This window comes from Mustela putorius, unplaced genomic scaffold (assembly GCF_011764305.1).
Source record: "Mustela putorius furo isolate JIRA1106 unplaced genomic scaffold, ASM1176430v1.1 tig00003853_pilon_pilon_pilon, whole genome shotgun sequence".
NCBI classification, from domain to species: Eukaryota; Metazoa; Chordata; class Mammalia; order Carnivora; family Mustelidae; genus Mustela; species Mustela putorius.
In genome coordinates this window covers 24298924-24326867 of record NW_025422005.1, presented here as the reverse complement: position 1 = coordinate 24326867, position 27944 = coordinate 24298924, and the positions used below count along the sequence as shown (strand labels likewise).

General features: G+C 57.2%; 1 protein-coding gene across 5 annotated transcripts; it reads right to left on the bottom strand.

Moving 5' to 3' along the window:
• Positions 1-66: 66 nt before the first annotated feature.
• KIAA1522 (KIAA1522 ortholog) lies at positions 67-27360 on the bottom strand. 5 transcript variants are annotated; one of them, XM_045064134.1, is made up of 8 exons: positions 26965-27360; positions 26689-26763; positions 6401-6571; positions 6266-6321; positions 5868-5991; positions 5160-5276; positions 2495-5068; positions 67-2257 (listed from the first exon to the last, which is right to left on the bottom strand). In XM_045064134.1, exons 1-8 carry the CDS (start codon positions 27197-27199, stop codon positions 2235-2237), a joined length of 3375 nt encoding a protein of 1124 aa, XP_044920069.1. In that variant the 5' UTR covers positions 27200-27360; the 3' UTR covers positions 67-2234. The 5 variants fall into 5 exon arrangements, with proteins under 5 accessions (XP_044920069.1, XP_044920070.1, XP_044920071.1 ...); XM_045064135.1 differs by lacking the exon at positions 26689-26763 and having other exon boundaries at positions 26965-27359; XM_045064136.1 differs by lacking the exons at positions 26689-26763; positions 26965-27360 and adding an exon at positions 17319-17552.
• Positions 27361-27944: the final 584 nt, after the last annotated feature.

Here is a 27944-nt window from a genome sequence, read left to right as displayed (position 1 = left end):
TAATAATGGACCAGACCCCAACTCCAACCCCTGTCCCTCCCCTCTTAAGAAGCAGCAGACCACAGCCAAGTTTTAATCATTTAATTAATACCTTTGAATGAAACACACAGCTTTTTCATGTGTCTCACTCAGGCTTCAGGGGAGAGGGAATGAATTGTTGGTATAGACATATCAAAGACTCAAAAATTTAAAGAAATATATATATACTTCTCTCTCTAACATTTTATGGAAATTAAAAATCAGAGGCTTTTGGTCTCTCCATTTGCACTAGGTCAAGCTCATTTACCCCAGAGGACAAAGAAGGGTTGCCTCTTCTAGATCCTCCCTTCTCCTTTGTACTCTGTCCCACCCAGTGGGGAAACAAGCTCGGAAAATTCTAGCTGAGGATAAGGAGCTCAAGTAATATTGAGAGGGGAGGGGGGGGTGGGTCAAGAAAACACAGAAGCTGGGCTCCCTCCCACCTCCAGCAGCTCCAGGGCTGCTGCCAGGGCCTGTTCTCATGGAGCCTTGGCCTGGTCTTGGTTCCCAGGGGGTTGGATCAGGAACTCTGAGCGGAGCAGTACATACCGACTACCCTCGTTCCCCAGCTCAGTGGGCAGATGCAACAGATACCCAGCAGCTGCTCTCCCTCACCCAAGGCGAGGGAACCACCTTGGCTGACAGCTACAGGGAGACAACAGCAATGAGGGAGGGCCAGGGGAACCTGGGCTCTAGTACCGCATCCCCTATGCTCCCAGCTCTTGTTCTGGAGGGGTTCAGTCTCTCCAGAGCAGCAGCTAAAAGTGAGGTTCCTTGCCAGGCTCAAGCCCAAGTCACTGTTGAGGAAAGAGGATCAGGACAGAAGGGGTGGTCCCCGGGGGGCGCCACACTACTATGGAGGGAGGCGCCGGGGCCAGCGGGGAAGCCAGCTTACCTAGAGAGGTGGCACAGTCTGGAAATAGGTCATTAAAATTCCTAGAGATGAGATCAGTAGCAGAGGCTGACGGCTAGGGGGCAATCACCCAGCCTGCTCCCTAGGAGCACTGAACCCCCTCCCCTTCATTGACTAGGGAAGAGAGTGGAATAGAATGCACCTTTGGCTTCCCAGCCTTGTCACTCAGCGTCCGCTCTCCCTGCGAAACCACCTGTGTTGAAAGGCAGCTAAAGAGAACAAGTGCTGAGTAAACAGAAAGGTCCCGGAATGTCATCTGTGGGGCCAGGTCTGGGCTCAAACAAGTGTTCCCCCAGGGCCACATCCCACCACCCACCTCCTCAGGACTTCCTGCCCAGCTGGAAAGGACACAGCTTTGCCACACTGCCTCGGAAGTGTTGTTCCTGCCCACCCCAACCTGACTGCGTGAAACAAGTGGCGGATGCTTGGCATTACCAAATGCCCAAGATGTGTCCAGATTCTGTTCTCCCACTCTCTGAAGACAGAGGGCCTGTGGACCTCCCTGCTGGCTCTTCTCCCCCATCCCCATTCGGGCCCTGGCAGTCTCCCACTTCCTGTCCCCTGCATGGAGCACCTGGCGTAACTTGAAGGCAAGGAGGGTGGTTGGTGGTAAGTTGAGGCACAGGAGGGCTAACCCCCTGCTGCACCTTTTGTGCTTTGGAATTCCACAGCCCCGCTCCTGCCTCCAGCCTGGAGAAGCCTGTGGGGATACGATGACTGGCCCACCTCCAAGAACTAAGAAATGGGCACACTGGCTCGGAGGGAGGGAACAGATTGGTCCCAGCTATGGGTGTGCTACCAGGGACTGATGCTGCTGCCATGTAAACAGGCCCTTGGAATGCGGCTTCATGGGCCCTGGAAGATGGACATGCAGCTGCTTTTCAAAAGTGCTTTGATTCCGGACTACAGTATGTGCATGATTTGGACATGGGTGGGGGGGGGGGGGGGGGAAAGAAAGAAACTCAAGTGAGGCGCTCTGCTCCCAACTGTGTGGCCTCATGGCCAGCAGGCGGCGCAGCCACCCGCTCCCACCAGCTACCTCCTTCAAGATGAGGCTAAGGCCAAGACAAGCAGCAGCAGCCAGAAGGGAATCCATTCAGGGGGAAAAGGCATGAACCGGATGACTTGGAGGACGGGATCAACACCAGGCTTGCATAAATATCAAAGGCTGTGAAGGTTAAGGCTGCAGGCATCCTCTCTACTAGGTTAAGTGTCTGCCGTATCCTCTTGTCCTTGGAGCTGCTCAGGTCCCTGAGATTGTATTCCTGGGATGGGTCAGCAGTGCCAGCGAGGTGCCTGGTGGTCAGACCAGCTCTTTCTGTGGGTCTGCGGTGAGAAAAGGAAGGGACACTCAGCCAGAGGCCTCCCAGCTCGGTTCTGGATGGCCCACGGCACCTCCTCTCCCCCTCCACTGATCAGGGGTGACAGCCTATCATTCCCAGGCAGCCTGAGACCAGAAAAATCTGAAATCCAGTGACAAATCCCTAGTAGTGGGACTTGAGGCACCTCTTTGCCATCACCAGTGATGGGGACCCCCCCACACATACACACAGTCCAATGTACCTGAGCCAGGCGGGGCCAGCTTCTGCTCCTGGGGCCCCACCAGCTGCACGACACTTCCATTCTCCGCCAGCTCCCCCTTAGTCCTGTCCTCAGCATGAAGGATCCCATTGGTGGGAGGGCCAGGAAGAGACTCAGCCCGAGCAAAGGTAGGGGAGGTGGATGGTGGGACCCCCCCAGAGGGCTTGCGGGCCACAGGTGGGGGAGCTTTAGGTGGCTTCTTTGGGGCTTGGGGTGACCGCTGCTCTGAGATGTTCCGAAGTTCAGCCACCAGGTTCCGTTGGAGGTCAGCCCGGGCCTCGGGGGACACCGGCCGCTCCAGCTGCAGCTTCTTGGTACCCTTGGAGAAGATGAAGCTGGCCATTGAGGCAGGGGACTGGGGAGACCGTGGCTCCGCCTCAGGTGGTCCATTCGGCTGGGCACTCCCAGGGTCCCCGCTGGCTGCCAGACTGGAGGCCTTGAGTCGGACAGCAGCATGGAGCCCTGAGGAGGGGGCAGGCGCCGGGCTGGCCCGCCCCGACAGGGCCCTTCGTAGCGGCTTCTGGGGGGCAGAAGGCCCGGCTGCCGGGGTTGCCGCTCCCACAGGAGCACCCACAGAGCGCAGCCGCACCATCTGCAGGAGTGAGGGGGTGACCAGGGGCGCACCGGCATCCTCCCGGGGAGCTGCACTGCCTTTGCTGCAGCCCGTTGGTTCCTTCCGAGGGACTTTGGCCACAAGCCCTGGGTCAGAACCAGGAGGGGGGGGCGCTGGCGGAGCTGGAGGTGGTGGCTCTGGGGAACCAAGGAGCTGGCTCTGGGAAGAGACAGTAACCGAGAAGGACGAAGCAGCCGGGGAACCGAAGGGCTCTGCGAGGCCTGAAGGGCCTGCTGGCTCAGGGCCAGCCACAGGGAAGAAGGCCTCCTCAGGTGGGGGGAAGTCCGCCATGGACAGGTCCTGCTCCTCAGGTGCAGGAGGCGGGGGTGGGGGCCAGCTGGGGTCTTGGAGGGGCTCCTCTGCAATCTCTGGGGCAGACAGGGCCTCGACCACCTCTGGCTTTTTAGTGGGTGGCGGGGGAGGATGGTAGGAAGGGGGCGGGGACGGTGGGGGTGACTTGTCTTTGGAGGCAACAGGAGACTCCTGTGGTGGCATCAGGGATGTCTGTGGCACTGGCAGAGGCTCGGGACCCACGTCAGTGGCAGAGACGGGCCCAGAGACCACAGCAGGAGTAACTGGAGCAGGAACTGCTAGGTTAGGACTCTTGGACTTGGAAGGGGGTGGGGAGAAGGGCGCAGGCACCTTGGGGTGAGGAGGTATGGCAAACCTATCCCCCAGGGTGGTCGACACCTGTGTACCAGAACGGTCTGAGGGGGCCGGGTCAGAGGACGAGGAACACAGAGACGTCAGAGAGGAGGAGACAGAGGCCCCAGGAGACCGAAGGGAAGTGACACGCTCTGGTTTAGGGGGTTGGGCCTTGCCCGGGGAAGCAGGGGGTCCTGCGAGACCCTTGGGAGGGAGGGTAGGGGTACCACTTTGGCTTGAGTACCCACTGGAGGGTGAGAGCGTCCGTTCTGGAGAGCACGGGGGACGCCGGGAGCCACCCGGAGACAAGCCGGGCACCCAGACGCCTGCTGAGTTGGAGGGACAGGGGGCTGCCCCCATCACTTCTGACCCACCGGTGGTGGGGGGCCGGGGCAGCTGTGGCTGCTGCTGCTTCCGTTCAGGCTTGGGCGGCAACCCCAAGAGCCCATCGGGGGCTGCCGAGCCCCGCTGATGGAGCGAGTAAGTCCGGCGGGGAGGTGGGGGGGGCCGCTTCAGCTTACGTAGGGACACACTCCGGCCAGACAACTGCCCACTGCTGCGAATGCTGGCAGTGTCTGAGGCCTCGGCTGTGCTGCCCCCGCTGGGCGAGCCACGCCCACTGCCCCCTTGGGGAGGGGGCGCCACACCACTGCTAGCCACAGAGCCCTCTGGCAGGCCGTCAGAGCCACCCTTCGAGGACAAGGTGGAGCCATCAGACACGATGGTCTCGGAGGACTGGGAGTGGCTCCAGGTGTCACTGGAGGAGGACGGGTGGCGGCTGCGGGGCCGGGGACTGGAGGCGGAGGAGAAGCGGCCCAGCGAGCGCACGGAGGCCGGGCTGGCGGACAGCAGACTGCAGCGGCTCAGCGTACGCAGGCTGCAGCGGCCCAGGGCCACCACATCCACCGTGGGTGGCAGGACAGCGTGCGGAATCAGTTTTGACAAGTAGGTGGCCTGGGGCGAGATAGACATGGCTGGGCTCAGGGGCTCCGGCGGCCCTGCCCCTCCAGTCAGTCCAGGCACCGCTAGGGACATAGGCCGGGTCACCGGTGGGGGCCGGGGCCCCGTGGACCGCCCAACAAGGGTGTCATCCCGGTAGATGCGGTCAATGTGGCGCTGCAGCATGGCCTCCGCCTCGGCACCAGCCTCGGCCTGAGCCTCCAGCGCCTGCAGGGACACCCGGGCCCCAGTCCCCGAGGCCGGGCCCGTGGGGCGGCCGTCCACTGTGGGGATGCGCACCGCATCCCGAGGACCAGGAGGCCGAGGAGTACCTGGTGCCTCACGCTCGTGCCGCAGGCCTACGAGGGACAGGGAGGACACGGGAGTCAGCAGAGGGTTCTGCCGGAGTTCCCACCATCCCCACCGCCACCCTCCTGCTTGGGGGCTCACCGAGTTCCTTCTGCACATGCTGCGGCAGTCCCAGCACCGTGCTCCGCCTCTCGCGGCGCCGCCGCCCCGACTTCCCAGAGGATTTGGAAAATGAGTCATGGGGTCGGAAGGTAGAGCCTAGGGGCCAGTCCAGGGGAGAGAAACCGTTAGCGCAGGTCTCAGGGCACATTCTGCAGAGCGCCTGCTTTCGCAGAATAAGAAGTAAGAGCTCTGCAAAAACAGATTTCCATAATCAAGTAGGCGTGGGCAAAGCGAGGTTAAACAAAGCTACACACTTCTTCTCTGTATGACTTCTGGAAGGCTTTCGAGGCCGAGGATAATTTCCATTTAGCGAACGATTATTATGTGTTAGTCAGCATGCTAAACACTTGGCATTCACTCCGACAACGGAAGTACTCTGATCCTCTTTTATAGAACATCAAATGAAGATCGGAGTGGTAGAGAGTTGGCCCAAGGTCACCCAGCTGGGAAAAAGCAACACCGGCTCAAACCCAGGTTTCCTGACTCCTGAGTGTCTTGTTTTGCAGTCTGTGTACATCACGAGTCTCCAAGAAACACAGGATACTGTGTTTCCTGAGTTCACTGACTCACAGACCCTTGAGGGGTGCTAGAGTAGGAGGCAGAAGGGGAAAGCTACAGGGGCTGGGACCCCAGACAGTGCCCAACACCCCTCAGCCCATCTGAGAATCCTGACTGGCGGGCAGACACCTTTGCGCTGGATCATCTCTGAGCGGATGGAGAGCGCGTCCTCTGCCGTGGAGCTCTCAGCCGTGTAGGATGTGGTCTGGCTGCAGAAGGAGATGCTATCTTCGTCCGGCCCCATCCGGGAAGACTGTTGGGGGAAGAAGGAGATGAGGCCCAGAAGCCTATGTGGGTCTCCTGCTGTTGCCTTTTCAGGGCTCCCCTTTGGAGCTCTGAACTCTGATTTTCCCTCTTCGCCCAGCACTAAGCAGACACCAGCTGGACTAGCCCTTAGGGGTCACCTAGTCTACCCCCTTCACAATACAAGGAAACTGAGATCCAGAAGCGCTCAAAGCCAGACTTGCCAGAGATGAAGCAGGGAGAGGAGAGCAGAGAGTCAGGACTGAGCTGGGGGCCAGGCTCACCTGGATGCTCTGGGTGTCTCCATGGTCCCAGCTGCCCTTATTCAGTTTCTGTTTTTCTGGAAGACACCAGAGAGGTGTGTTGGGCTAGGCCCCTGACCTTGGGAGCCAAGAGTGGTCGTGGACGGGGAAGGTTACCTTGCTGCTGCAGAGAACGGAGCCCCTCCTGGGCCTGTGTATGCAGCTCTTCCAGGTGAGGCGGCCGCCCGCTGGGGAAGAAGACATTGTCCTGGTGCTCCTCCACTACAGAGCCCGGCCCCTGGCCGGGCCCGCCACTTAGACGTTTGTCACTCTCGGCCTTGGCAGAGCCTAGTGGGATGGAGGAGGAAGAGAAGTGAGGCTTGAGAGCCACTGGGTCCTGGTGATGTACGGGCCCCACCCGCAGTCCCAAGACCACACACAGCCCCCAGAAGTACCCACAGTGCCTACTTCCCCAGTCGCACCACAACTCACACTTCTGATCTATACACGCAAAACACACAGCCCCCATGTTCATATACAAACTCTTCCCAAGTGTGCTTGTGTCTGACCCGGGGCACACAAGCCCACCGTACAAGCACAGAATTACCACAGGCTTCAGGAGGTACACTAACAAACAGCACCCAAGTATAAACACATTGGAAACCAGTATCAAACACGGGGGCCCCACATATACACACAACAGCCACAGTCCCCATTCTGCACACATACAAACAGTACCCAAATACACACACAACTGTATCCACACGCCACTCAGGGCCCGACACAAAGCACCCCAATATATGCACAGCCCACAGCAAATACATTTCTGTTGTCTCCAGAGCACAAGCTCCACTTTATGGAAAACCAACCACCCCTTTAAAACACACCGCTGGCCCAGGTCCAAGACTCTGTGGGACACTAGGAAGAGCTGTGGGCTAACAGCAGTCCTAACCTAACCAGAATTCCCAGGAAGTCCTGGGAGGAGGGACAAAACAAGACATGGCCTCTGTGTCCCCTACTCACCCATGTGGCTGTCCCTTAGTGGAAGGATGGGGAGGGGAGAAGGTGGCCCCAGGGGCCCTGGACCCCCAGACAAGGCAGCCCCAGACTCTCTTGGGAGAACAGCCCTAGGCATTACCCCCACTTCCCAGAGGCCCCACCCCTGGAGCCGAGGAGCCAGGGATCCATTACAAAGGATCCTATTACAGGCCCCGCCCATGGGGAAGCTGGTCATCTAATCCTGGGAATGAGGGGCTGTGTCAGCACTCTGCAGACCCAGCCCCCCTTTAAATGGAACCCACAACATAAGCAAAAGCACGGGGAGGATCATGTGACCTTGGCAGCACCTTGTAGAGGGGCAGGAACAAAACAACCCCTTTAAAGGGCCACACCCCACGATCAGGGTCTTCAGCTCCGACACCTGCCTGTTCCTACCTCCTCAGCCCATTTTTCAACAGCCAGCTCCTGCCCAGGGAACCGGTGGGGAACCCTCCAAGGTCAACACTCCTAGGTCTCCTGACAACCCAACCCACTGGGTCTCGCCTAATTCCTGAATTTTACAAGTTGGGGAAACAGGACTGAAAAGGAAAGGCCTTGCCTAAGGTCATCCAGCAAATTAGGGTCAGTGCCAGGACTGCACTCCAGACTCCCAGAGGGGATTCCTGAATCACACTCGAAGTGAGGTCCCTCTGTCCTCCCCGCAGAAGTCCAATAAACTCTGGCCCCCGTGTCTTAATCCAGGCCTAAAAGCCCATTTCCTAGAAGCAGAAAGTAGGAAGATACCCCCCAAAAAGCTTCTCCACCGCCCAGTCCTCCGCCTCTAAACAGCATTTTGAAGATCATGCCCCAAATTCCAGCAGCACTACTTTCCTCTCTACTCTGCTTCCCACATCTCATCCTCCCACACATCTGACTGACCTGGGGTCACAGGGGGGTGCTCTGCCTCTCAGAACTGAAACATTAGGATGCACCCACTACAGTGGGGGTACCCCTGGAGGAAGCAGTCTCAACCAAGGGCTGCAGGTTTCAAGGTCAGAGACACCTGGATCCATCTTCCCAAACCCCAGCAAGCAGGGACCAGACAAAGGCAGTGGAAAAGCCGCTGGACAAAGGCACATTGGAGTGCAGGGCGGTCTGGCCTCATTACTGCTCCCCATCCCCCACCCATTACCCTTCCCCGGCCTTGATCCCCCTTTTTACAGAAAGGTCTAGTAAATGGAGGTGTCAGGGTCCCTCCTCTCCCCCTCCCCAGCCACACCCACTCACCCTTCTTCTTAAAGAGCCCGAGGAGCACCGGGAGGCGGCGGCCCAGGAACACCACCATGACTGCGGGCAACACTAGGGCCGTCCCCTATTCCGACCTCTCCAGAACACCAGGCACCGCCTTCACCATAACCCAGCACCAAACGGTGCGAGTCGCCCGCCCAGCTGCAGAGCCGACTCCAGGCAAGGGAGGGGGAGGGGCTGCTCTCCTGCTCCTCCGCCCACCTGCGCCACGGACCCCGCCCACCCACAGACCCCGCCCCTCAAGCGGAGCACAGAGGCAGGTACCATCCCAGATTCTGACGGGGAAACTGAGACCCCGAGTCTGCGGATGCTTGGCTCTGGTGGAGAGTATAACTAGCAGGGCTGAAGCTACTCAGTCCCTGGGGGCAGGCCGTCCCTAAGCTCTTTTCTAAACAGTCAGGAGCCAAAGCCATGGCAGGGGTCCCAGCTGCCAGATGGATAGTGGAAGAACCACTGGACTACACTTGGCATGATGCCCAACCCCAAGTCCTCTTGGTTGGTGAGGGTCATTCCCTGGGGAAGGAACTCAGAGGTGGAACAGCCTGGCAGAAGCCCAGAACTGCCTGTGATGGCAAGTTCTTTGGCAAAGCCCCCTGGAGGGGTGGGAGCCAGCCAGGACACGGGACACAGGGAGGCCAGGGAGATGTCCAGGGCAGAAACACCGCCCTGGCTTGGTGGGAACAACTCCTCGTGTGTATGTTCAGACCCATGCCTTCCCAAGGAATTTCTTCCCACTTTGGTCTTGTGGGAAGCAGCCTAGAGAAACACTGTGAACTCTCCAAGGTCACACAGCAGAGCCAGGCTTCATGGTATTCCTCTAGTTCCTCCAGCCCAGGATCCTTCCCACTGGCCCACTCTGTGACTTGGTGACTGTTGGATCACCAGGCAGAGACAGAACAGAATTAGCCAAAACCAAACAAAATGAAACAAAAACAACCCGGTCATAGGTAAGGGCAGTAAAAATGAGGGGTAGGAGGAGGTAACTGGAGGGAAGTCAGCTCCAAGTTCAAATTCAGCTCCATCACACACAGGTCATGACTTCATATGGAAACAAAACCAATGAACTCCTTATAAGACTGTTGCACACATTCATTCAACCATCAAGTATTTATTAAGCTAATATGGAAGCTCCAGCGAATGGAGAACTTTATCTTGTTCACCTGAACACCTACATCAGGGCCTGTCATTCCGTGAGTTCAATAAACATTTGACAAATACATCAGTGAGGTAGACCAACAGCACAATTTTAGATTAGTTAAGACTGAGGAGCTATGATAGGGAAGGGGGTGCCTCTAGGGGGCATGAAGGAAAGTCTAAGGAAAGGCCATTGGAACCAAGGCCTGCAGAAGGTGAAGGACCCAGCCAGGGCAAGTGCTGGGCACAGAACCTTCTGGAGAGAGACAGCAGCAAGTGGAAAGGCCTCGAGACAGCAGTGGGGTAGGGGGAGGTATCTCACAACAGAAAACGGGGGCCAGAGGGGCGGAAATACGGTGAGCAAGGGAGAGAATGGCAGGAGCCAGGTCAGGTGGGGCCCCGGAGGTCAGCATGAAAGGTTACTCTGGGTAACGACAGCGCTGAGATCCCCTTGGGCAACTCCAGAAAGAGGAGCTGAGGCTGTTGAAGAGACAGCCTGTAAAGTGCTGTCCCCAGACTCACCTCAGGACACCACGCTCTCACAGCACCTTTCTCCCTGAGTGGCGAAGAATTCACAGTGGCTCCCCCGCCACAAACGAGATCCCTCTGCTGCCCCTTCCCCATTTGCTGCCCCACCACTCAGAGACCACTCAAGCAGAGGCTGAGCCCTTGCTCTCTGGAGAACAAACTTCTGAGCAGCTGGATAGTCTGTAAGGCCACAAATCATTGAAATCCAAACAACAATCCTAAGAAGTAGGCACTTTTATCCCCATTTGACAGATGAGGAAACGGAGGCCAGAAAGGGCAAGCTGGGAAGGGCAAGGTAGCATTTGCCCTGAGGATAACTTGAACCCCAAAACTATGTTGTCTTCTGGTCCAGCTACAAACCTGATCTCTCCTCTGAAGGGAGACCCTATCATCCCCACAAATTCGAGATTTCTTGGCCACATCCTCCCCTAGATCCTCTCTTAGGCCAGACCCATCTGCCCCTTATTAGTCCTGCTCAGACACAAAGAGCAGTAGCCCCACACTTGCAGGGTGATTAATGCCAGGGGCTGGGGGAAGGCAAACAGTCTCTGCCCTCAGAGATCTTCCAACAGCCATTCAAGGCAGGTTCTCAAACATACTCTCCCATAACTGATCCTGGACTGGTGCGGCTCGGAGAGCTTGGTGACTTCCCAAGCTCAGGCTGGCTCCTAAACTGATGCCTTTAACCATGCAGGGCACAGTCATCCTCAGTTTCCCCTAACCAGGGGAACTCAGGGCTGAGCTCCACTCAGGGCGAACGGGAACAGCAGCTCAAGGTCCCAGTTCCCCAGCTGGCAGTCAGGGCCACAGCTGCAAATTCCCAGAGGATCCAAGGTTCTCACACTTGATAACATCTGGTTGCTCCAGCAACACACCCCCCGCCCCCCACACACACACCAGACAGACCTTGAGGTCTCTCAGAGCCACGCAAGGCTCAGGTCTGAACACCTGCAACTTGCTCAGGGAGGGGCTCAGCAACCTGAATCTCAGGCGGCAGGCGGGCTCCTCACAAAGAAATGGGCTGAGAGAGTAGAAGGACCTCGCCCAAGGCCACACTTAAGAGTCCTTGTTCCAGGACCTTCTGCCCTGGCACAGTCCAGAGGTACAGCCTAGGGCTGAGGCTTACCACCAGCCTCCGCCTCCCCTCCTCCCCCACCTTTCTGAGGAAGGAAGCTTCCGGGATCAGAGAAGACACCTTGCTCTTGGCCACGCCCCTCACATGAAGGGCACACCAGGAAGCACACCAGCCAAGTTCAGGAAGTCGGATCTAGTCCACCAGCAGAGGTTCTGGGCACAGGGGCCTCCAAAATGTCCCACTGGCCCCGCCACCCACAAACAGGTGCATGCATGCTCTCAGGACCACATCCACAAAGCATACCCAGGGCACCTGAACCCAGGTCCTCCTCACACACTGCAGACTCACATAGGGCCCAGCCAGGTGGCTGTGTATACACAAAGGCAGGTGCATGTACCCACTACTCTGGGGCTTTCCTGAGCTCCAGGGACAGGGAGGAAAGGCGGAGGGAGCCCCCAACCCCCAAGGCCAAGTGCACATTTGTGCGCATGCGTACACACTGTTTTGGCAACATCCTCCACGGGGTGAGGCCTCAACCTGCCCCATTCCAGAGCAAGGGGCGGGGGTGGTGGCGCGCCCACAGCCAGGCTGGCCTGACTCAGGGGAGAGGAATGAGGGGGGAGGGCACAGCAGCCCAGGTGGCCTTGCTCAGGAGCTGGAACCCTCTGGGCCCAGGGCCCGGGGCCCTGGCCTGGGCCTGGGCCTGACCCCGCTCTCCCACCACCACAGTGGATGGCAGGCCAGCCTGGGAGCCAGGATTCAGAGTGTTCAGAGATACTAAGTCTCAAACTCTCTGTTCTAGTGAACAAACTAGGGCCTTCCAATAGGAGCGGACCCAGAACACATGGAGACTTTATTCACTTAGAGACAAGACAAAGGGACATGAACATCACAAAAACCTTCAGGTGAAGGTTTCTTTCTCTTTAGTCTCCCAGAACATCCAACAAGAAACCTGAAAGCCATGTATGACTTCCCTTTTTAATGAGTACAAGGAGGCTCCAGGGAAAGTGACTTGCTCAAGGTCACCAAAACAGGAAGTGCCTGCACCCACAGTCGAACTTGGGTCTCACTCCAATGCTTTTATGGTCTTAAGTCTGAGGAAGTTACGGGATCAGGAGGGCTGCAACCCGAGTTCCTGCCCAAAGAGGGGGACCTCTACACCCCACCTCTACAGAAGGGAAATCCCCCTCCTTCTTCCCTCGGTAGGAAGCCCCGCCCTACAGCAGAGCTGCGGAGCTGACAGGCCGGTTCTAAGGTAAATATAGGGGGGCAGGGAGTGGCCCTGACAAGGAGAGGAGGATCCCACGCCTCGGGCGCCTGGGGGAACCAGCAGCAGTGCGGGGAGGAATTAGCTACAATAATATTAATAAATGTCATAACGAGTTTCCGGGTCAGTATCTGCTCCTGACAATGACATAATCTCTTTCGGCCAGGGTACGAGTCTGAATTTCCAAGAGCCCTTTCCTTTGTTCTTTCAAGGCACGATTATCCCTATTTTACAGATGGCTTGAGAGGCAGCCACAATGAAGTCAAAGAGAGAAAAGGCCTGGGAGTCAGGAGGTCTGGATTAGAGAGGCCTTGCACGAATGAATCAGCCTCTTTGGGCCTCAGCGGCAGGACTCACACCCACCTCACCGGGTGCCTGGGAAAGCCAAAGGCACACAACCAAGGGCAAACACAAAGTGTGGTGCTCAGAGGGAGGCTCCGCCTCCCCAGGGTGGAGGGATGGGTGAAGGTTGTGCTCAGGCCCCCCTGCCTTTCCACTCATGACACGATAACAAACTCACATTTATCCAGGGCCAACTAATTGAGACACACATGGTATCACGAAATCCCCCTCGCCATCCAGAGGCACTCAGGGTGAGTGACTAACCTAGGGTCACACAGCTGGTGACTGACAGAGTCAAGGTGTGTGAGCCCAGCTCCAACGGGCTGCCCATGCCTCCAGAGGCCTCTGCTGCACCTGCTGCCAGAGCTCTCTTCAAATCCCAAGTGGCATTAAGGACCATTATTAAGATAAGCTCTGATAAGGGACACTTAACAAGAGCTCCCTATCAGCTCGTCAGTGACCCAGGTGTAACCCTTCTGTTCCAGAAGGAAAGGAATTGCAGGACCAGACCAGAGACCCCATAGCCCTGGGAGTCAGATTTGAGATCTCCCTGCCCCTCAGCTGCAGCACGATGCAGAGCCAGGCCGTGCCCGTTCCCAAGCCTCAGTGTCTTCATCTGTGAGATGGGAGGGTTGGAGAGCTGATCTCTAAAGGTCCCTCAGCATACAGGGCTCTGTCCCTAGGAGGGTAGTGGTCCCCCACTTTAGGTCAGGGCCTGGGGCAGCAAGGAAGTTCACCTTATCTCGGATCCCTCAGACCAGAGAGGGCTGGGTCAGCCCCTTGTCTGGAAGCCCAGGGTTTCCACAATCAAGTCCAGACTTATAGTTGGTCTCCTCTAGGAAAGTGGAGGAGAAAGGGAGATGCTGGGGTGGGGGGATGGAGGGGTAAGAGAAGCAGGATTTTTTCCCAGCTTTGGGACCTTCCAAAGGCCCCTGGCACTCCAGGCACAGAGGCAGAGGGGAGGGAAGAAAAGAATTCCGGGTGGTCTGACTCCACCAGTGACTCAGTCCATTCCCTCAATCGCCTCATCTGCAAAGGGGACCACAGGGGTAAGGGCTGGGGGGCGGGGGGGAAGGAGGGCATGTGTATAAACCTCACAGAACAATGTCGGGAAAAAGAGGGTGGTATGCTGGGGATGTTCCCTGGGCCCCCAATTCACATCTTCCACCAATGCCCCAAACTGCCCAGGACCTGGGGGCCTGGGGAGGGGAGGATGGGGTTAGATTCCTGAGATCCAAGGCCAAACAATCCCAGCAGGTTACAGGATCTTTCCTGCAGTGAGAAGGTCCTTAAATCTCAGTTCTCCTCTCATTTCCCACCTGCTCCCTCTCCAAGCCCTTGGGGAGCCTCAATGCCTCGTCCTCAACCCCTGCCCCTCTCTCACAGCACTTCCTTCACTTGTGCTCCCTAAGGAGTCTAAAGCCCCAGACCTCAGGCTTTCTCTGCCCAGAGGATCTGCAGACCCCTCAATCATAAGAAACCCATCTACTGCTAAACTGATTAAGGGCACAGGTTTCAGAATCTGACAGGCTTGGTTTGAATCTCAGCCACCTCCTTGCTGAGTGGCCTTGGGCAAGTGACTTCACTTCTCTAAGCTCCAGGTTCCTCACTTGTAAAATGGGGACCATAATGGCTTCTAGCTTGGAAGACTGTTGGGGGACAAATGGATTAACCAATGTAAAGGGTTCAGCTTAGGCCCTTATTTTTAGCTCTGAGTTATTATTCCTGTCACCGTCCCCGAACCAAGCAGCCAAGCACAGAGCCTTTACAGCCCTCTCTGGGCCTTATTCCTGATTAATCCCAGGTCCTATCACTTTTGCCACCTCCTCTGCAGTGTCTCTCCAGCTGCCACTCCTCTCCACTCCCACAGCCCCCACCCTGTCCCCAGCCCTCACCCCACAACCTCTCCCCTGGATTACTGCAATAGCCTCCAGACTGCTCTCTGGAGCTTCCACTCTCACCACTCCACCCCCAACCTGTCCTGCCTGCACCTGCCCCCGCTCTGGCGCCATCTTCCCAACACACCACTTACGTAGGCTCCTCCCTTGCTCAAACACCTTCACTGGCTCCCGATGACCTATAGACTCCAGCCCTCTCTGCTGGCCTTGCATTCTCTCCCTCATCTTCTCACAGATGAATCAAATGGATAAGTACTCAAACCCCAGTCCCATACCTGGGCATGCGACAGCAGAGGCCCAGGCTGGGGAAGCCTTAGGAATCCTCGGCACAAGTAAGACCAAAGGGATGGAAGTTTGCACTCCCAATGGAACTCCTTCTCTTCCCAAGAAAAGGAAGGCGCCTCAACTACATTTCTCTCCAGCCCCCACTCTCAAGTTCAACTCTATGCCTTTGCTCATGACCAATATCAATTCCCCAGAGCTGAAGGGCACTCCTGGTCATCTCATTTCATCGATAATTCAGGACTCATTCCAACCCTGTAGTTACTTCACAGACCAAATTAAGACCATTTCCCCCGTCTTCTAGAACCCCAACCCGAAAGCCTTTTGATATTCCTCAGCTCCCACACTTACTTCTATGTTGCCTTGACATTGCTTTCTGGTTTTTTAGGACCACCTTAAAGCCTGGTTAGTCCCTGAGTTCAGCAGGAACTAAAAGCACAAGGGCTAGTGGGAAAGACTGTAAACACAGGCCTCTTCATCTCTCTCTCTCTCCCACCACAAATGGTCACAAGTCCGGACTCACAGTTGGTTCTCAGGAAACCATCAGATTAGTGGTGACCACAGGAGAGCAGGCGGAACCCCAGCCCCACCCCTCGGTGCCGAATCCAAGAAGGGACAGGTGGACACATCCAGGATTTCAGGATTGCCAGGACAGGGAGACTACTGGAAGGTCCTGGAGCCTCTCATCAATCCACCTTCTGAGGAACCCTCAGAGAGCCTACCAGAACTTGATTAACCCTTTCCTGATGTTACTTTGATTATGATGATTATTCTTCAAACCACTACTGGCAAATGACCTTGCACAAGCCCACCTTCTCCAGACCTCAGTCTCTTTATCCACAACATGGCTAGACAGAACTGTAAGGGTCCCAGAAGTCACCCAAGCTACGCCCCCGCCTAAATCCATTGGCAGGCCCCTCTGTGGAAGCCAGGAGGTCCAGAGAAGTGAAAAAGCAATTTGCTCAAGGTCACCAGAGCCCATACCGGAGCCACACAGAAAACCCAGACCCCCTAATTCCCAGCCCAGGTTCTTCCTGTCACCCCCTGTGTGGAGGGATGAGATCATCGGGCTCATTTCAGAACCTCTAGGAATGTGGGCCACCCTAGGAAGACACGGGTGGATTCCCTCACCACAGCAGAAAACAACCCCACCCCACTTTCTCCCAAATTCTTTCACTCCCAAAGACTAGAATGAACAGCCGCCTCTGTTGGGAACCCCTTATCTTCCTCAGGGGAAGGAGTAGATCTATCCCCATGCCCCCACCCCAGATCTGGATTCACAAGATAAGGGAACTAGCCACCCTCCACAGCCCCTCGTCCAGCACCCCCTGGGGCTCTGGGAGATACCCTGAACCGTCGCACCTGCTGGGGAAAACCAGGAATCCTATTTCTCAGCGTTAGGGTTGGAGGCCTTTTCTCTATTCTCCCCCTCCACCCACCCCCCACTTGGAGGCAGGAATGTGACCCGCGGAGGGATCCCGCAGCACGCCGGGAAGGGCTGCGTTCCAGCTCGGTGGCTGCACTGAAAGGGGGGACATGCGGCAGTGACCACGGGGACCGCGGGTGGGGGGAAGGGGGACGAGAGGCAGCGGCAACGCAGGTGGGGGCGGGGAGGGAGCGCAGAGAACCAGTCCGACTCGCGATCACGCCAGATGGAGGCGGCCCGAAGTCTCTAGCCCCTGTTTTCTTGCTTCTCCCCTGCACCTTTGTCTCCCCTCCCTCCTGCAAACTTTCAGCCTGTTGGGGGCTAACAAGTGTTGAGTGTGTGTATGTGTACAAGCGCCTTAGGGTCTGCCTTTGAGCCTGAATGTGGGAGTCTCGTTGGCTGTGCAGTTCTGAACCCATGTGTACATGTGTGTGCCTAAGCCGCTGGGCAACTGTACCTACATGACTGGTGTGTGTGTGCGAAATCTGCGCGAGGGGTAGAATTCGCGTGGTAGTATGAACCGTATACCTAGGGATATGTACCTGTGTCTCAGGTTCTGTGCGTCCTACAGCGATGCGGTGGGTGTGAATGTGTATGTGATTCTGCCTGCATGTCCGTGCATTTGAGTGGGTGTTGTGTGTGGCTGTGAAAATTGTGAACATGTACGCGTGCCCGCCCGGGGGTATTCGTATGTACGTGTGCTTTTTTGCGCATGTGAGGGGTGGGGTCTGTGCGGGGGATTCCCGGGCCCCCACACTCACACCCACCAAGCCCCGGGAGGGGGCAGCAGCGGTGGCGGCGGCTGCGGCAGGGAGACCCTCCTCCCCGCCTGCCCCGCCCCCACCCCCGGCCCCTACCTGCCGGCCGCTTCGCCGACCGCCCGAACCGCCAGAAGCTGCGGGCCCGGGGGCCGCTGGGGGCCTTCCTCTTGTGGTGTGAGTTGCCCATGGCGGGCGCGGGAGCCGGAGCGGAAACCCTAGCGCAGCCCAACCAGCCCGGCCGCCGGGCCCGCAGCCCCGGGAGGGAGGCAGAGAGACGCGCGGGCGGCCACCGCAAGCGCCCCCAGCCCCAGCTCAGCCACGCCTCCGGGCTCTGCGGCCAATGGCCGGGCCGGGGGCGGGGACGGCGGAGGGGCGGGGCCTGGCGCGCATCCCGTAGGCTCCGCCCCTCCCAGGACCTGGGAGACCAGCAGAGCCGCTCCACCCAGAGCGCTCGGAAAAGGCCGGTGTGTCCAGGTGGGGCAGGCGGGTGGCCCGCTCTCCCAGCCCAGGGGCCGCCTCTCTTGAGGACTGCAGGGGAGCCCGGAGAAGTCGGAGCAGGGCCCCCGACAGGCGGGATCCTGAGCCCCGCTACTGCTAGAGCCCACCAGCCCCCACCCCGTGAGTGTCACGCGTCTGTGTGTATCTCCTGTCTGTGCCTGTTGTGTACAAATGTATCGATCTGTCTGTACTTCTGTGGTAATCGTGTTCAAAATAACAGCGCCCTTTTATATAGCGCTATGTGCCAGGTGTTGGTATGACTACTTTCATGCCACAAAACAATCCTATAAGGTAGGTACTTTTATCATCCCCATTTTACAGATGGGGAAATTGAGGTTCCATGAAGTCAGCCAGCTCGCCCAAAGTCAAAAAGCAGTAAGCTCAGAACTAGGACTCAGACCCAGACTGACTCCAATACCCCCTGCCCATGCTACTACCCTTCCAGTTTATCTGTGCCTATGCCGGTAACTGGGCCTTGGTAATTGTGTGCTTGAATGTGGCTGTGTAGTTGTGTACCTGTGTATATGTATCTGTGACCCTGAATGCTTGGATCTCTCTGTGTGATCATCTGTGTGTGTGACTGTGTGCCTATATCCACAGGGAGTCTGGCTGTGTGCTTTTGCCTACCTGCCTGTGTAATTGTGACTGGCTCTGTCACACTGTGTCTGCGAGTGTTAAGTAATGGAGTATGTAGGTAAACGTATGTGAAGCCACCCACATCTGTGTGCCCCTCACTCATCTCCCCCCGTATAAGTCTTTCATTTTTCAAACCTAGGCCAGGCTTCACCTCTTCCAGAAACCTTTCCAGGCTGCCAGGCTGTCCTCACCTCTGTGTCCTCACAAGTGCCCTTATGCCCAGAGCCCAGCAGCCTGGGAAGTGACTCTCCTTTACAATTGCTCTGCCCTGTCTCCAAGGTGGGGCAGGGTGGTGTAGCTGGGCTGGGTGTCTAGAGCCCTCAGTTCTAAACCCCATTGCTCATCCTTTCTGCCACCTGGGCCAGCCCCTCCACTACACTGCGCTGCCTCTTGTGCCCAGTAGCTCCAGGGCACCCTGTCCCTACCTGCAAAATGGGGGAGTCAAAGCTGGCCCCCACCCTCCCTAAGGCCCATGCCTTGCTAAGTTTGAGGTTAACAATAATGCAGTCCCTGAGGGAATATATTTTATTCATCCATCCGGGTCCAGAAACACTTGTCAAACATAAACCATGTACCAAACGGTGTGTACCAGGCACCTGCTCTGCACCGAGTAGAGGATCCTAGCATCAAAGCTGGAAGAGACCTCGGAGTATCTTCTAGCCCAATTCCCTTATTTTACAGAGGGGGCCCATAAAGGGGAAAGGTAGTGTGGAGAAGCAGAAAGCACACTCGAGGATAACATCCAGATCTCTTAGCATGAGTTGGGCAGGTATGCAAAGAGCTTCAAGGGATGTCTGGAGGGCAGCTGGTGCCTCGGCTTTTGCAAGAGGCCTTGCAACAACTGCCCTGCCCCTAGTTCAACCTCATCTCCCACCACACCCCTGCTTCTTGCCACCACCCCAACTCCCACTATACACCTCCAGGCCTTCCCACATGCTTCCTCCTCCACCGTTGCCTGGAAGATTCCGCCTCAATACCCTGCTGGACAATCTGTTCCTCCAGGAAGTCTTCCTTGCACCCCTCCTCCCGCAGCTCAGCCCTCTGTGCTCCCACTGGCACTAGTGCCGCCCTCTGATAGAACCGATCACACCCCAGGGCCCCCCAGCACCCTGTGTAACACCATCCCAACACTTGTCTCAAGACAGCAGTACCTTTTGGTCTCTCCCTTTCCAACCAGAAAACCAGTTCAGAACAGTGATCGCCTCCCTCCACTTAGTAAGCCCAAGCATAGCACAGAGTGGGGCACACAGCAGGCATGCTGTGGTGTTGAATAGAGAAGCTGGTGGAAGCAGAGACAGTGGGGCTCGCCCGCTGGCAGAGGTGGTGGTGATGTTGGTTAAGTTCTGGGAGAAGTAAAGAGGCTCGGACAGGAGAGTCCCAGTCTCTCTCACGTTCTTTCACTACAGAGGCTATGCGGGACTTCAGGATCCTAGAGGAAGAGTACTACCCCCAGCCAAGAGCGTAAGAGAGCCCGGGGTAGGACCATGGGAACAAGGGAGCTTGTATGGAAGACTAGAACTCCTGGAAACCACAACATTGGACTTGAGTGCCTTGTAATTTTCTTGGATGGTGGTAAAGACCTGGCCCAGCCAGAAGCTTGGAGGAGAGGGCTGTCCTAAGCAGACAGGAGGCCCGACCTGCAGCAGCCTCCTGGGAATTATGCACTTTGCCAGAAGATTTGGGGCTTAAACCCTTTGCAAGCTGAGCTGTCTGTGTCCCCCTCGTGACAATCACAGGGCTGGGCACCCTGTGAGTAGAGCTGACAACCTTTGATGAACCAGCCCCCGAGGGCAGGAGACACAAAACCAGAGAGACAGTGGAGTGTAACAGTAGGAGAGTGGGACAATGATTTAACGCTCCTGCCCCAGGAAGCTGCTGCTACCTACTTCTCCCCCAAGTCGGCCAAGGGGCTGGAGGTGGCCATGGGGTCTGCCGGGTCTGCAGACATGCGGACAGAAGGTGAAGGTGTGGATACCTGCTCTCCCCATCCCAGCACCTTCACCATGGCCCACACAATATACAATGCCTCCTCTCATCAGTTTTCATAGGCATGTGACAGCCCAGGAGCAGCTGAAACAGCTTTGAGGGTTGAGGACAGGGGGATTTCCGGGGGACAGCTGGGTAAGGGGAGGCACTCCCTCTGCCCTCTTCTGACAAGAGCGGAGATTTTTCTGGCCTCAGGATTTAGCCAAACCAGTTCACCAAACCTTGCTGGCAGCCCTGCTTTGGGGGCAGGAGAAGGACAGAATTGGGGGCGGGGGGTGGGGGTGGGGGTGGGGGAGGGCTCATCCTAGCCTGAAGGGGATTTCCAGAAAGCTGGGCTGTGTGCCATGGGTGGGGATTTGAGGCCTCCACGAGGAGGGAGGGAGCAGCAGTTGGAATGAGCCCCTGAAGGTGTTGGAGGTGAGGGAGGGGATGGAGGCCTTCTTGGCCTCAGTTCCTGCTCATCTCCTCCTAGTAGAGGCACCTCTCTGGTATGGGATTTTCCATTTGAAGTCTGAACAAAGGAGTAGGGAAGCTGAGGTCAGCCTGGCAGGTGAGGGCTCCTACTCCACCTCTGATGCTGGCTGGCTGTATGACCTTGAACAAGACACTTTGTCCTCTGGGCCTCAGCTGCCCATCCATCCGTATGTGCCATAAAGGAAGCCAGTGGCATCTCAGGCCATCGACTCTGAGCATCTAGGATCAGCAGATGCCCATGCTCTGGAGCCCATGTCAGATCGCCCACCTATTACCCAAAGCTACTCTGCGCCAGGCCCCGTGCTGGGCAGGGTTGGAGGAAAGGACCATCAACCCAGCTCCTGCCCTCAGGCTGTTCAGAACAGTGAGTTATGGCTATTCCTGTACCCACAGAACCCAGCCAGCCAGGTGGCCCCAGCCCCTTGCAGGAGCCTTGCCCGACTCCAGCACTGCAAATCCCTCAACTCCAGCTTCCCCTCACCCTTCCATTTTAGTTCATGTGTCACCTCCTCTGGGAAGCCATCCCTGATGTCACCCCTGGGATCACTATGCTCCCTCCTTTGTCACACTTCTTGACCCTTAATTATCTGTTCGGTGTCTGGCTCCTCCCCCAGATTGTGAGGTTCATGAGGACTGGGACCTTGGCTCTCATTCATCCCCAGGACAATGTCTGGCACATAGTAGGTACTTATTACCTAATATTAAATACTTACTAGTATGTTGAAATACATTAGGGAGGCTCCCTCTCCCCGACCCCTTCACAGGGGCCTGGAGGAGCTGAACACAGAGTCCTCTGTGGAAGTCACACTCCCACTGGATGTATCCCACAGCAGAGGTAGCCCTACCCCAATCACACTGGTCCAGGCCCCAGGCTAAGGACACTGAGATGCCCTACCCAAGAAGGTGGCCAGAAAAACAGACCGTCCCATTTCAAATCCCTTAAGCATCCTGCTCTAGCGTGGAGGGAGTACTTTCACTGGGGGCTCTCCAGAGATGATGAGGCTGGAGCTGGGCCTTGAAAGATGAATAAGGGTTCAGTGGACAGAAAAGTGAAGGGGAGCACACCCTAAGTAAGGGAAATGGTGCGTGCGATGGCATGGAATGTGGAAGTTCATGGAGTGTTTACTGAAAAGCAAACAGAGGGGCACCTGGGGGGTGCCGCCTGTTAAACATCTGACTCTTGATCTCAGCTCATGGCACAAACTCAGGGTCCTGAGATGGAGCCCTTCGTGGGCTTTGTGCGGGGCATGGAGGCTGCTTAGAGTCTCTCTCTCTCCCTCTGCCCCCCTATCCCCGAAAGGAAGGAAGGGAGGGAGAGAGAGAGAGAAAGGAAGGAGGGAGGGGTGACGAGGAAGAAGAAAGGCAAGCAGACACTATCCTGACCTTAGACAGGCAAAGTGTCGATTACCCAAAGTGTCTTAGAGTCCTCACTTTCTTTTAAAAGAACTAAAGAGGGGCGCCTAGGTGGCTCAGTCAGTCAAGTGTCTGCCTGCCTTTGGCTCGGGTCATGATCTCAGGGTCCTGGAATGAAGCCCTGCATCGGTCTCCCTGCTGAGCGGGGAGTCTGCTTCTCCCTCTGCCCCTCACCCCGCTAGTTCTCTCTCTATATCTCAAATAAATAAATACAATCTTTTAAAAACTTAAATTAAATTTAAAAACAAAAAAGCTGGGTGCCTGGGTGGCTCAATCATTAAGCTTGGCTGCTTTCAGCTCAGGTCATGATCCCAGGGTCCTGGGATCAAGCCCCACGCGGGGCTCTCTGCTCAGCAGGAGCCTGCTTCCTCTCCCTGCCGCTCCCCCAGTTTGTGCTCTGTCAAATAAATAAAATCTTTTTAAAAAATAAAATAAAATAAAATAGCTACAAAGGCCCCTCCCTCAGCAGAGGGAGATGGCATTCACACGGATTCTCTCTGCCCATCCCTACCATAACATCCAGGCCCCTGGGGCCCAGTGTCTTGTCCCTGACCGGCCAAAAGGCAGACTCTCCTTTCCTGAGCACAGCTCCCACCCTTATGGCCCCACTCCATTCTCAATCCAGAATTCTAGAACCAGAAAGGCTCTCAGAGGCCATGAAACCCCATCTTTGTCAAGACAGGGTACCTATGGCCCACCGTGGGGCAGAGCTCAAACTTAGGAGTCTCTCCACAACCCCACACCAAGGACAGTGCCTCCTGAGTGAGTGGCCAGAGTCGTTCAGGTCAAACCTGCTGGACCTCAATTCTTTCAGTCCTGAAGCCACCAGGACTCTGACACCCCTCCCCCCCAGCCACTGCCCACTGCCCACTTCCCAAGAGGAACCTTCGGGAGAGCTACACAGTCCCACAGTGGTTACTGGTCCCCGCTCTCCAGAGTCAGACACATACCGAGCCTCATACTGTTTGGTTTCAAAAGCATGGCCTTGGGAGGCAGACTGAGACCCTCTGACCCAGCCACGCCGTGAACATCCTCGCCATTCAGGTGGGGACCTTGCCTGTCCTGTCCCGGGTATTCACCTTGCCCTGAACGGTGCCTGACATGACATAATAAAGAACACGCTTTTTCAAACAAATGAAGCCAAGAGACCCTGATCAACTGACTTTCAACCTGTTTTCTCACCTAGCAATGGTAGAAACTGCCCACGTCCCAGGTTGTAGTGAGGACAAAGGAAAACATTCATGAAAATGCCCAGCCAGGGTCTGACACATGGCAGCCTTCATGTTACTTCTTCAAATTAGCCAGCACCCGGGGCACCCGGTGGCTCAGTTGGTTGAGCGCCTGACTCTTGATTTGGCTTGGGTCATGATCTTGGGTTTGTGGGTTCAAGCGCCGCCTCCGGCTCCCTCCTCAGGGCAGTGCCTGCTTGGATTCTCCCTCTCCTCTCCCTCTTCCCTTCCACGTTCATGCTCTCTCTCTCTCTCTCTCTCTAATAAATAAATAAATCAAATTACCCAGCACCCTGGCCTCCTTCTACACTCTGCTCACCACCTGCAGGCAGCCTCCCCTAGTTATCTACTGGGCTCCAGTCCTGGCGTCTGTCCCAGAAACACTTTCTCCCCACATACTTGTCTGGAGTCCAGGTGATATTTCTGGAAAATATGGATTCTTATTTGTTTGCCTTTTCTTATGCCTGAGTCTTCTGTTGGACAGGGGTAAGAGCCCACCTTCCATGGCTACTCCCCCTCAATCATCACCATCACGGCCATGGGTATCTGAGGTATAGCCAAGAGTGGATTTCCAAACATGGAGCAACTAATGTCCAAGTCCTCAGCACCACAGCCGCAGAAACCTGCTCCCATCTAGACCATTCTCCACAGTCCACAAAGCACTTGCATCTCAGTTATCTCATTTGACCTCTGAAACACCCCCTGTAGAGCCAGGATTTATTTTACAGATCAGAAAACTGAGGCTCAGAGGGGCTCCCAATCTGCCGGCGTCACAGGACCTGGGAGGGGCGGCAGAGTTGTCCCATCAGCCTCTGAGCCCATTCCCTCCAGACCAGGTCCACAGAGCTCAGGGGAAGGTGACAAGAAGAGCGAGCCCTTCATTTCCGTGATGATTTCACGTTCCTCTAACTTCCACATTCGCTCTTGTGAGAATCTTACGGAGACAGAAATCTTGGGAGTCACGAACCCACCACGGCAATGCCCAGCCAGAGGGTCTCATTCCCTGAGACGTATGGAATCAGTGCGCCCAAAGAGAGGCTGCTGCCCAACCTCACGGGACTTGCTGGTGACTGAGCCAGGATGTGAACCTTTATTTGCCTGACTCTCCTACCCCTCCCACTCTGTCAGCTGCCCTCACTTCTCTCTGGGCCTTCTGCCATCTGCAGAATGGGTTGGTTGAGATCTTTCAACCTTTCCTGCTGATCTGGGCCCCACCCGCATGTCCTCTTCATGAAAACGGGACCCGTTTTGGAGGAAGATGGTCTGAGTTCGAATCCCAGTTTGGGCAAAAGAAACACTCACTGTCCCTGAACCTCAATTTTTTCATCTGCAAATGGGCTTGAGTGAGCTAATGGACACAGGGCTCCCACTCCCGGCACATTCAGAATAATCAGTAACTGTCGGATCTCCTCTCATTTCTTTTTAAGTCTGTGTAGGGCAGTCCTGGAAGACAAGGGCTCAAAATTCTACTCCAAGCTCAGCTTTCCCAATTTACTGTAGAGAAGTCGGATTAGGGGAGCCACGACCTGCGTCTGAGAGACTGGAATGGAGGAGCTTCGCAGCAAAGGCGCCTGACCTCTCAGGAACTTTCTGTGTATTCCTCCTTCCCATCTTCCCCAGTCTCCATTCTGAACATTTTCCCCAGAAAGAGTTAAGCCTTCTTTGGGTTTCCCCTTCCTGACCAGCAGTGCCAATGGAGATTAGAAAGATCGGATTTATTTCTCTTAATAAACAGAAAAGAAGTTGGGCCAGGCAGGTGACAAGGAAACAATTGGAATAATAGGAGGCTGGAGCAAAAGGGAGCAGGACTTCCTCTAGTCAGACCTGGGACCACCCCCAGACCGGGAGAAACAACAGCCAGGGGCAGGGAGGTGGTTGCCGGGCACGTGGGCTCAAATCGGGCCACCTGCTGCCCAGAAAGCCCAATGCTACCAGATACCTAACACGATGCAGGGGGAGGCCTACCCACTGACCCAATGACCCCAGCGCAGGCTGCTGGAACAGGGACATACAGCTTTTCCAGCCCCTGCCTCCAGGCTGGTCTCCAAGGGGGAAAGGGTCCACTGCCCTGGGGTACACCACCGGCCTTCTACCTCCAATCCTGCCCATCTAACCAGAATCCATCCTGCTGCAATTCTGACCCATGCCCTCTTGAGATGGGGAGGACTTCTGACTGAATCCCAGTGGGACAGCCTTAGGAGAGATTCTGCATGGAGCTGCATGCAGAGCCCTGAGAAACACCCTTTATCCAAACTCTCCCTTAGGGCTTGGCCCAGTCATCCCTGCCCCAGCACCCTGACTTTTTACGTGCCTGGGCCAAAGGCCCTCATCCAAAAGGAAGACCGGCCGGATGCAATCACACAAGAGGCTTTTCACTCTCTTCCTGACCCCTCAACAGTTCCTTCTGATTCTCCTGCAGAGGAGGTGGTTAAAGGACACTGGGAGGGTAAACACGGAATGGGATGGGCCCGCACACACCGCCATTTCCTCACCTCCGGCACTGCAGCCCAAGCCAGAGGAAAGGTAGACTTCAGCAGGACAAGGCCCAAGGGAGCTCCACCCTCTTGCAGACTCATGCCCTACCCCCCAAACGGGAGTTAGAAACAGAGGGGGAAAAGAGAAAAGAACCAAGCAAGTGCCCAAAAGGAAAGTGACCCCAGCAGGGATGCACCAAATCAGCCACCCCTTCCCTACCCCTCAGCCTGCCCACCCATCAAGCCAGAGAGCGCCCAGAGGCAAGGAACTGGCTGTTGTATTTTAAGTACCCATCCCACCACAGCTCAGGTACAGGCTCTCCATTAATTTGAGCCTCAGTTTCCCCCATCTGTAAGCACGCTTCCAACACTGGCCTGTTTCTACCAGGGCTGGGGAAGGAATGATGGGGGGGTGGCGGGGGCATGGTGGTTCTCATCAGTGAGCTCACCACCCCAGGAGGTGGATGTTTGAGTCTGGCCCCCCGGGAGTGGTGAGGAGTGGTGAAGCGGGCCAAGTGAGAAAAGCTAACAGCAACACCTTAAGAACCTAAAGCAAACTGTGCCCCAGACTGGGTCCTTTGTGGGACTGAAACACTTTGAGAGCGCAGTTGACCTTCTGAACCTGGAGGAATCCCCACCAAAGATGCAAAGCCACTTGCCTCTCCCATGGGCCCGAGGCCAGAGCCAAGTCTCTGACCCCCTGACTCAGCAGAGGGCAGAACCTGGGTGAGCCTGGGGGAGGGGGGATTGCCTCACCGTCCCAAGAGCCAGACTGCCAGCACTTCCTGCTCAAGCCCGGAGATTCCTGCCCCAGCCAGGGGTCTCTTCCCCCTAGAATGGGGTCGGGATGAATCTGAGAAATGAGGGGAGGCGGCATAGATGGACTGCTCGAGCTGAGCCCCGGGGTCTCCGCTCCCCCGGCCCCGGCGCCGAGGGGTTCACCCCTCCAACACGCCCCGGACCCCCAGCGGAGCCACCCGGGCCGCACCCTCGGCGCTGCCGGCGCGCAGCCCAGGTGCCCCGCCGCCTTACCTCGGCCTTTACCCTTGGCCCTCCTGGCCTTGTCGTCCGCCTTCTTGGCCCGGGGGGCGGCCGATTCGGCGCCCTCCGCCCCCGCAGCCTTCTTCTTGCGCCGCTTGCCCCGCAGCCAGCTGAAGGCGCGGCGGAGGCCGGACGCGCCGGAGCGGGACTTCTTCCTGCGCGGGGGGCCGCCCGGGCCCCCCGGGTCTTCGGCCGCAGGTGCGGCGGGGGGCGCGCGGGCCGCCATGGCGCGGCGGGCGGACCTCGGCGGGGGTCAGGCCCCCTGCAGCCGGGCACCCATGCGCGGCGCGGGCAAGCGGGCAAGCGGCCGCCGCGGGGGGACGCGCCGGCGAAAAGTTTGGGCGGCGGAAGCGCAGCCCGCGGGGAGCGGCCGGGCGGCGGGAGCGGCGCGGGAGGGGCGGGTCGGGCGGCGGGCGGGGCGGGTCGGGCGGCGGGCGGGGCGCGGAGGCCTGCCTGCAGCCGGGGAGGGAGCGGCCGCGGGGCGGGGGCGGCGCCGCCTGCCGCCCTCCCCGCCGCCTCCAGCCCGCCGTCCGGCTCCGGGAGCTGCGGGAGCTCCGGGGGGCCGAGGGAGGGCGTGGTCGGGCGGGTGGCGGGGCGGCCGGGGGACCCAGTGGGCGGGGTCGAGGGGCAGGGCGGGAGGAGCGGGCCTGAGATTGGGGCCGGCGGGGGCGCGAAAGGGGAGTGGGCCTCGCGGGAGAAGGTACTGGGAGGCCGGGGGAGGAATACTGGGCTCGAACCCCAGGACAGCCAGGTATCCTGAGTTCAGCCTGGGAAGACCTGGGGGGGTCTAGCATTCTTCTCCTGGAATATGGGAGTTCTGAGAATTCTTTCCAGGACTCAGACGGCATTGGAGTCTGCTCTGGAGACTGAAGCTGCAGACGCGCCTGAGACCTGTGACCCACAGTGGGCCTTCCTCTTCAGTCCCGTGACTGGGCAGACCTCTCCTAACCTCCAATTCAACGCACCTTCCC